The following is a 10609-nucleotide window of genomic DNA, read 5'->3' as shown; positions in this document are numbered from 1 at the left end:
CCATCCTCTTCGTCGGCGCCACCAAACATGTTAAATGTGTGTTAATACTCGTTCGTATTTATTAAAACATAAAAACGAATGGATATACCAGCGCAGGGTGTCTAGTTTTTGTTGATGTTTACGATAACCTGGTGGCTTTTCTTTCCAAACACTGAAAAAAGTGCAATCAGCTTCCTGGTTGTGGGGAATCAGCTGACTGACCACCTGACCGGGCGTGATTTCGGAGACATGCCTCTAGAGGGCGCCAGAGTGATGCAAACCTACCGCTAGCAACACATGCTAAACCGCATCAACCGGTAGGATTTCTGAGATCATTTCAGAGACATGCCTCTAGAGGTCACCAGAGAGGTGAAAACCAACCGCCAGCAACACATACAGAACCACATCTACCGGTAGGATATCTGAGGTATTTTCTGGATTATTTGACGTCTAATTTATGCCTTTATGTTGTCTTATTTGACATAGCTGTTTAACTGATATATTTGAGTTCTTATTTCTCAACTAGGATGACTTTTCCTCCCTCATCACTTGGTGATTTTTTTGACCCGAATGGGAGAATTATACACATAACTCTAAATCCGTAACTTCGATCATGCAACCATATCGTATCCTATATTACTGCAGGTTATTATTAGAAATATTGTGTTGTTTACTTGCACAAACATGCATTAGAACAGGGTCACAACTTAAGACAATGTTTGAGTACTTTTAATGAACCACAGCGGGATACATCCTCGATACATCAGCAGATGAGACAAACGATGACGGGAGAGGATTAGCGATGATGAGGGCATGAATGCCAACCCCGCGCGACACTCAGTCAACTATGACGTCCCGCAAATTGTTCCTTCAAGAGGCATCTCGCATCAGTCCTGAAATAGATGTCAATACATTTCTTTACCCGTGGAAACCAAACGAACTCTTGTGATCTCCTGGCCAGCCAATCGGGGTTTCTTATCAACACCCATTAGGCCTTAATGGCGCTAATATCACTGGTGAGTTTTATCTGGTCCAAGTGCATCGGAGCTCCTTCCGTCCGTCGCTACTCTTTTAATCAGGAGGTAGGCTATGGAGTGGAAGGCGGGGAGCTGCGTGTTGTCCCAGCAGGGGTCACGCCGCAGGACCTGCAGGCTGGGCTCTTATAAAATGTATGTGGCTGTTGTATGGCAGTATGATATGGTGGTTTGCTGTATGATCTGTGTTTTTGTGATGTGATGTGGTAAATTAAATATGTTATTTTTGTTTCATAACGGACCAAATATACAATGTATTGCACTATTTATATAAGATTTGAATGCCTTTACATTATGATGCATTTTGGGTGATTTCTGTTTGTTTGTTTGTTTGTTTGTTGTTTGGTTTGATGTTGTCTGTATCGTGTGTTGTGGGATGTTGTGTCATTGTTGCCATTCTGGCGTGTCTAGGCAGCTTGTGTTGTCCTTATAAAAAGGGGAGAGGGCTCTTAATTTGGAAATCTATTTTGGCCCCACTGTACAAAGCTGTGATCTGAAGGGTCACAGTGTTTCATTTGTCTGCAGGTTTGTGGTCAGTCTGTGTTTATTAACACCCTCACCCCCATGGCCTCTCATCTCATATACGTTACTGGCACTACTGCCAGTGAGTGTAAAAACACACACGTACACACTCACACACAAATACACACACGCATACACACGCACACACACGCATACACACGCACACATACGCACACACACATACACGCACACACACACACACACACACACACACACACACACACACACAGGTCTATTAAATATCATCCATCTTCCTCTCTCTTCCATATTTACACACGATTGTCAATGCAACACATCGCCTCACTGACCTCGGCAGTGTCTTTGTTTCTCTCACTCTATCTCGCTCTCTCTATCTCACTCTCTCTGAATAATAATATACAAAAATAAATTCACATCGTCTCCTGTCCCGGCGATGTCATCATCAGTCCGAGTCATCACCACCACAAGCAAAGACACCACATCCACCGTGGTCATCGCTGGGGCGGGCTCATGAGGAGGAGGAAGTCGGGGGAATGGACGTGGGGGGGGACTTGCGGTTCCGCTTGGCTCGCCGTATGGGCGGGAAGCGGATGAACTCAAAGTGTTTACTGTGATCCGTGTTGGGGAAGGGCGGGGGGCCCTTGTGGAGCCTCTTGATGAAGTGGACCTCGCGCTGGTTCTGCCGGGTCCGGGAGGCCCTCAGTGGCCGGCCCTTGCGGGTGAAGCCCACGAAGCAACCGTCGTAGCGGGCGTTCTGGAAGGCTGTGTAGTTGTTCTCCAGGACGACCTCGGTGAAGATACAGTCCATGCCCCGGCCGTTGGGCTGGGGAGAGAGGGGAAGAGTATATTAGATGATCTCTTTGTAATTCTACTACTGTCCTGGTTCCTGCTGGGATGACCAGGATGAGAACATTATGATCCTCCATTATCTTGACATGCAACAAACAGCAGGATATTATTATTAGCACCTTTTAATGTGAAGATACTTGGGATAAGATGGGAAATGCTAGAGTTCAAGGGTTAAACATCTCATAGGAAGAATTGAGTATTCAAATGATCTTCATTCATTATAAATAAATGCTCTTGATCAATGTGTTGCATTATCTAACGCTGTTACAAAACATAACAAAGCTCTAAGATGTTTCTCTCTCTCTCTCAAGGCACATATACTGACATATATTGAGATATATAGGCTACTGTATCTGTATGGATTTGATATTTATATATTTCGCGGATGTGATCTGAAGGGCATAAGGATGATATATCTCTTTTGGCCTATAGATGGAAGCAAAGTAAACCAGGGTTGCCTTATTCTAAAGTAAAAATAGGTCAAGCGTCTACAACACATTTGACTGCTGTAGACACCTAATAATAATGGTGTGATTCGTCTAAATAATCGGAACACATACACGCACGCACGCACGCACGAAAATAATGTTAAAATCATCTTAAATAAATCAGAGTGGACTGAAGGAGTTGGAGAAGGAATAAGAAGAGAGACTGAAGACAAACCTTTCCCACTAGTTTCCCCTTTCTGTTCATGCAGAGATAGCGACCGCTTTCTGCTCCTCGGATCCGAACTCTGCTGCCGAACGTGTCCGTTTCTACATACAGACGGGCTAGGGACAGAGCCAAGACAAGAAACAGTTCAAGCAATAGTATAAATCCATATTATTCATCGCCAGAAAATGAAAAACATCACCCCTAAAACACACACACATGTCTTATATCGCCCTCTCTCTCTCAAACACACATACGCACAATCTCAAACCAAATGTAGCTTATACTGTGTGGTCATTCACATTTATAGTAATTTAAAATACAAATAGTAGAATTTGTTTAACTGACCAACTTGATCAAAATATGTAAATGGTGGCCTACAGGCAAGACGAACCATTTCAGAGGTGGAGCAGATCAGACGTGTCCGCTCAGATCTTCCCAAAAAATTTTTTTTTTGACATTAAGATGCCCAAACAATAGTCAGCAGGCTTACTCCGCTAATTCTGTTTATTCAAGTGCAGTAGGCCTATAATCCAAAATCGGCGTAACGAAGGTTTGATATTCCTACTCTGTGTGATTGAGAATTAGGCTACATTTCCTCAATAATCAATTTTATTGATCGATTCCCTTATTTCTTTATTTTTTATTTCGTTTTTATTTTATAGTATTTCATCATTCCCATTAATGTTCCAAGATTAACAGTAACATTAAAGACTTATAAAGTCCATCATTAGGCTACATCGCTTGGTTTCAATAAACAACTCGATAAATCCAATCAAAGAATCATTAACAGTCTGGATCGATCACGCAGTGTCCTTGGTTGCCCATTGTGATTTAATTGGGCCCTAACACATTTTAAATGAACGCTTTAAGGAAATAACTAAGGTGGGGGTCCATTTCCATGCAAACTAAAACATAACGAGGTGTTCAACGTGATGGCCCTGTCTCGTAACGGTGATCGGCGTTAGAAGAGAAACGGGTGGAATACACACGTGGACTGCATTGAAACCGTGAGTGCGTTATCACTTCATTAAGACCCCTCGCCCGCCCCGCGCCGATGTGTATTGGTGCCGTGCCGTGGACAAAAGACCCCCGCTAATCAGCCCATCACCAGCCAGACGAAGAGGCCTTCAGTTTGGATCGGAGGGACATATTAACATAGAGGCCCTGAAAGTACAGCTCCTCGTAGAGGGTGGGACCTCCGGCTACCTGTAGAGGTAGCCGTGCCCCCCCCCCCCCATCCCCACCCCAACCCAGACCCACCCAGACCCCCTGACGAGAGATAGCTTCAAATCCACAGCCATGAGCAAATGTTTTCCAAAGGTGGAGTATTGAAGGCAGAGAGGTGGGAGGATGGAGATAGAGGTGGGAGGTTTCGGGGGCTTACCGAAGGTGTTGCCGTCCTCGGCGGTGGCGGAGACCCGCTTGCCCTGAATCTGGACGTGCTTCCCGCTGGTGCGACTGTAGAGCTGGTAGACCCTGACCTGTCTGCGGCTGAGCTGGTCCGTCACCGCGCCCTGCGTCCTCACATACTGGTTAAAATTAGGACGGGTGATTCTCCCCCTTTTTATAAAAAGGGAAAAATAACAAATATTTTTCAAATATCTAAACTTTGATGATATTTGTCAGAAATTTTAGAAAAAATATTTTTTTTGTGTAATTTGCAAGAGGAACCAATTCTACCCATTAACACGAAAAAATCATCTTGCTCAGGTTAGCCGCCCTAGATTATGGCAATTCCAATATAGGCTACATAAAACATGTAGGCCTACTACACACAGAGACACACAATGCACAAACACATACAAATTGGTTGCTTACCTGAGCTTGGCACCACAACACGAAAAAGTGAAATGATCTGCAAAATAAGAAGGAAAATAAATAATTATGAAGGAGCATGCATCACCAATGTATTGATTTTTTACCGTACACTTCCACTGATGAAAATAAAGCATTAGCGAGGTGGTCTTACATATAAATGCAGCGCTGGTTTATTCCATACATTGTCGTTGTTGTCATCCAGGGCAGAAGTAAAATACTGATGTGATCCTAGGACAGGATGAAGTAATCCACGCCAGCTTCTTGCTCTGGCATATGTTCTCCGGGCGGCAACACGTTCATTAGTTGATCCGCAATCAAGTCATCACACATCAAAATCGGGACACCCGGGATAAAATAGAATCAAAAGCACGAATTGTTCAGCGTCGCAGTGGTCCAAGTGCTCCAGCTGGGTTGAAAGATCCAGGAGTAGAGACGCACCAATATCCATTATCATTATTCACAAGTCCCATGCATTCCAGGTATCGGCTGAGGACACGCCGGGTGTGCTGTGCTCAGTTTGAAAAGCCCTCTGTCTCCCCGTGCTGCCTCTGCCCACTGGTTAAATGTTGAGGGGCCAAGTCCCTCCCATGCGTGGAATTTGAAACTTTTTCTATGGTGGGTGGGCAGCGCAGGGGACCCAATAGGTTTTTTGGGGCCGTTCCGAGGAAAGCTAAAGTAAACCTAAGTTAAAACTACATATTTAACTCGCAAATACGGGTGTACATACATTATGCAAGACGTACATTAAATAGTTGATCTTGCAGATAATAAAAAAAGATTTGACGCTCCGGGCAATGCTCGTCTCTGTCTCTCTCTTTTCGCGCACTCTCGCTAATCATTTGCTGTAACGTCATGATTGCAGCGTTATATTAAACAGGACGTATCTAAATGGTCCTCAGAGGCCTGGTAATTAGGTGTTAAAGACTAAATATGAGGACGCTGCTCCTATATCTTCAAGGAAGTGAAGTGAGCGTAAACAATGACGGCGAGCAAATCATGTGTTTTTTCCATCAAATAAGAATAATCAATCTGGCTGCTTTGATCACCGCCATCAACCCATCATCCCGCACCAATCACATCTCATCTCGCACGCATTAATAATTAAAGGGAACAGACTAGAGTAGAATGGGGGTGAATTTAATGTCAATTGAATTTCAAAGTTGGCACATAGTTTTGCATCGTTTGTAACACGAACCTCAAAGTGCTTTGACACTCCAATTCTCTGAGCACCCCCCTCCCCCTTCACCACCTCTACTCTCTCTCCCAATCACACACCACACACACACACACACACACACACACACCCACACACACACACACACACACACACACACACACACACACCACACACACCACACACACACACACACACATCCACCCACACCACACACACCAGACACACCCACACACACACGCACACCACACACACACACACACACACACACACACACACCACACACACACACACACACACACACAAACACACACACACAAATACTCACACAAATACACACACACACACACCCTCACATACACACACATCCACCCACACCACACACACCCAGACGCACACACACACACACACACACACACACACACACACACACACACACACACACACACACACACACACACACACACACACACACACGCACACACACACGCCAGAGACACACACACAATGCCCACCCCCCATCCACACCTCCAGGGTAAGGCGTTAAAGTTGTTAAGCTTTGGGAGCGTGCCATCCCTGACATGTTGACCTGGATCACGGAGAACCGAGAGATCTGTTGTTGTATCGTAGGTGATGTCACTCCCCGTCACCCGTCAACCATCAATCCGATAGATAGACAGACAGACTCACACACAAATAGACAGACACACAGAGAAACACAGAGGCAGAAAGACAGACAGTCACACCCTCAGACAAACACATACACACACCACACACACACAGACGGACAGATGTGATCTGATGAACGTATTGCTGTGGATAAAAGTATAAACAGTCAACACATGTGATTGAAAAGGGTTGTGTGTCTGTGTGTGTTAGTGTGTGTGTGTGTGTGTGTGTGTGTGTGTTTGTTTCTATGTGTTAGTGTGTCTGAATGTATGTGTTTGCACAAATTAGTGAGTTTGTTTGTATGTATTTACATGGGGCTGTGAGATGTCCTCATAACCTCACCAAAATAACCCTCTGTGTGCGTGTGTGTGTCTATATTCACGTATGTGTATATGTATGTGTGCATATGTGGGTAGTTGTGTGTGTGTGTGTGTGTGTGTGTGTGTGTGTGTGTGTGTGTGTGTGTGTGTGTGTGTGTGTGTGTGTGTGTGTGTGTGTGTGTGTGTGTATGCATGCACATGTGTGGTGTATGTGTTTACTTATGGGCATATGTATGTGTCCACATGAGAAGGAGTGTGTATGTGTGTGTGTGTGTGTGTGTGTGTGTGTGTGTGTGTGTGTGTGTGTGTGTGTGTATGTGTGCATTTGTGTGTGTGTTTGTGTGTGTGTGAACCAACGGCGGCCAGAAGAATGTGCACCAGGTCTGCTGATATACGATCCAATGATGTCTGCTCATATCATTAAAAATAAATCCCCAAACTCCCCTTCACATTACAAGCCCCATAGCCCAACATTTAGTATTTATTATTACTATTTGGCAGACGCTTTTATCTTAAGAGACTTCATGTGAAGTATAAGGTTCAGGGATGCAGACAGGAAGACTGTGAACATTGGGTGACGAACCCAGAACATTTTGTCTGGGAGTCAATCACCGTAGCCACTTGATTCTCCTGCCCTCAATAAGACATTCCTTCACAATAAGAGTCCCGTAGCTCAACACGATTTTCCTTCACATTAAGAGTCATTGGAGCTACCGGCAACACTATTATGAATGTCAGCAGGTAGCGGTTAGTGTTTGGCGGCTCGAGGTGTGTTCCTCTGATCCTTCTGGAGGGTTCAGGGAGGTCAGTCCCGCTGGGCTGGACTGAGGTGGCAGTGCTCTGGACGATGTTTGGCTCTTATGACCAGATTCCAAGTATAGGAGCTGAGCAAGGGGCCCCCAGGGTAAGGGACGCTTGCAGGAGCTGGTCTCATCACTGTGGCATTCAACCCCGCGCCAAGTATCCAACGCTCAGCACCCAGGGCTCAGCGGACAGCACCTAGTGGCACAGCACCCAGACGCCCCGACCCCTCACCCAGCCTGGTCCCATCACCCCAACGCAGCACCCAACCTACCCAGCAGCCATCCGACTCCCAGGGAACAACCCATCACCTGCACACACTTATACACACTTCACACGGAATTATACATGAATATATACAGATAAACGTACGCAAAGACACACACACACAGACACATACAAACGCACACATGCTCCCCCCCCCCCAAACACAGACACACACACACACACATTTTAGAAACCGGGAGATCATAACTCATTCACCTGGTCTATATTATTATTAATACTATAATTAATGTATATTTGTGTTTGTTGATCTGGCGACACAACCAACGGATAAAAAGAAAAACCTATTTGATCATTTAAATACTTGATTAGCCTCATCATGGTTTAAATGGCACACAAACATAAATTTTTATGCACTAGTTTTTATGATATAGCTCAATTGTGTCTCTGTTACTTTAAGCAACCTTTACGTGGGAAAACACGGAGGCGGAACTAATCATTTTCAAGGTCCATGTTCCTGTGTGTCTCCAGAGCGTCGCGTGGCGGACAGTGAGAGGAGAAGTGGTGGTCCCTCGACAGCTTCAGCCACATCGTAAAAAAACAGCTCAGTCATAAACAGCAACTGGTCACTCCACTCTGGCCCTGCAAAAATAGAGACAATGCGGGGGAGAAAGTGGGTGGTCTCCCCTTTTTACTGGAGCCCGCCGAAGATGAAGAAGATCTCGCTCTGCTCTGGTCGTACCTGTGGTGGCGGGTGGAGGGGTGGCGGGTGCGTGTAACATTCCCCCTTGCTGTAGTGGTGATCCATGACATGATGAGCTCGTGGATGGTTTGGTGTTTCGGATCAATTGATTGGTATTGGTTGGTTGGGTGATTGTGATTCGTGATCAGTTGTGTATAGATTGTGCATTGGTTGTAGATCAGTTCTAGGGTTGGTTCTAGATTGGGTTGGGTTGCTCTGAGTGAACACCACAGGGCCTGCTGACCCGAAGCTACAGCCCTCAGCCATTTGTAAAGATGACCATTTGAGCTTGCCAAATTTGACACAGCTGACAAGGGCAATAAATTTGAACTAGTCGCCCCCCCCCTTCAAACACACACCCACCCTCCTTCTGATCACCCCCATCTTACACTCAAAACCTTCTAGAGGCTATACAGGCCTCTGGGTCCACACACACAAACACACGCACACGCACGCAGACACACACACACACACACACACACACACACACACACACACACACACACACACACACACACACACACACACACACACACACACACACACACACACACACACACACACACACTAATTGCTTCCTTGCAGATACCTCCATGCTGATCTGACCAGATCCAACAGAGATGTTTAGCAGGTGGCAGCAGAACTCACTAGTGAACAGCACCCCATGGTAAAGAGAAATACACATAGTGAAAGAGAAAGACAGCGAGAGAGAAAGAGAGAGAGAGAGAGGGAGAGAGAAAGAGGAGGAGAGAGAGAGAGAGAGAGAGAGAGAGAGAGAGAGAGAGAGAGAGAGAGAGAGAGAGAGAGAGAGAGAGAGAGGCATGTTTGAATGTACGATGAGTGTGCGGCATATACAATTTTGATAAATCGCTGTGTAATATATTAATACAAATATACATATGTATACATTTAGATCCAAGCCTCTTGCTTTTTCAGGCATCTCATCCAGATGGTCATGATCATTTCTCCACATCAGACTCAAGTCCTGTCCAATGATCCACCTTAACCTATGCTGTCAACAACCTCCCCCGTCCCTGAGCAAGAGGCCAATCACAGGGTAGCGTGTCTTCATTAATACATATTACCACCTTCTCTCTTTTATGTCGCTACAGAAGCTCTCATGGCGTCGGCTCCTTGAACAATCATGCGTCTCTGTGCCCAGAAAACAAACAGCATGCAAACACTTTGACCTCCACGGGGCCTAGCAAAACACAAAATCTGTCTCGCAAATTAGCCATGGACCCTGAAACATGTGACCCCCTGGCCCTAGGTGGACCCGGCGGGGCCATTACAGCTGACCGGTTTGGGTTTCAGCGTCTCATCGAGGCTCGCTCGCTAGATTTATTCCCCCCATCGGTTGACGGCCGGGCGACAGACATATGTCGTTGGTGTCAGCGGGCCTCGAAATGAAAACACAGAGGAATTCCTCACCGGGGATGTTTCTGTTAGAACACCTCTGAACACCTTCTGCTCGGCCCGGACGGAAACATAGCTGGCTAAACCCTGTCTTTAGGCACTGCAGCAGGTGAGCACTTATTATATACTCGGCTATCCAGCCGGCCAGGTAATGATAATGCTCCAGGAGGGAGAGAGAGAGAGAGAGAAAGGTAACCTAGCTGTTTAACCTCAATTGCCTGCCGTCTGCTATATATCGTAAAAACAAAGTAGGCCCACAACACCTTCCTCCTCCCTTGGAAGTTTGTGATCTGTGTCGAATAGCGCGGCAACTTATGGATTTAAGATAAGATAAGATGTTACTTTACTCATCCCTTTAGGGAAATGCGGTTGTCACAGTAGAATGAACAGGATAGTGCTTTCAATTAAAAAGTTATCAGGAAAAAAA

At 45.6% G+C, this 10609-nt stretch overlaps 1 protein-coding gene across 1 annotated transcript; it reads right to left on the bottom strand.

Moving 5' to 3' along the window:
* Window positions 1-7: 7 nt before the first annotated feature.
* On the bottom strand, window positions 8-5246 carry LOC130384865 (fibroblast growth factor 17-like). The gene is given in 6 exon segments (XM_056593257.1): window positions 8-2337; window positions 3027-3133; window positions 4402-4562; window positions 4564-4577; window positions 4836-4872; window positions 4987-5246. Coding segments are annotated over 6 exon segments (681 nt in total). The 5' UTR covers window positions 5034-5246; the 3' UTR covers window positions 8-2022.
* Between the last annotated feature and the right edge of the window lie 5363 nt (window positions 5247-10609).

Source organism: Gadus chalcogrammus, chromosome 6 (assembly GCF_026213295.1).
Source record: "Gadus chalcogrammus isolate NIFS_2021 chromosome 6, NIFS_Gcha_1.0, whole genome shotgun sequence".
Taxonomy (NCBI): Eukaryota; Metazoa; Chordata; class Actinopteri; order Gadiformes; family Gadidae; genus Gadus; species Gadus chalcogrammus.
This window is presented reverse-complemented; position numbering and strand designations above follow the sequence as displayed.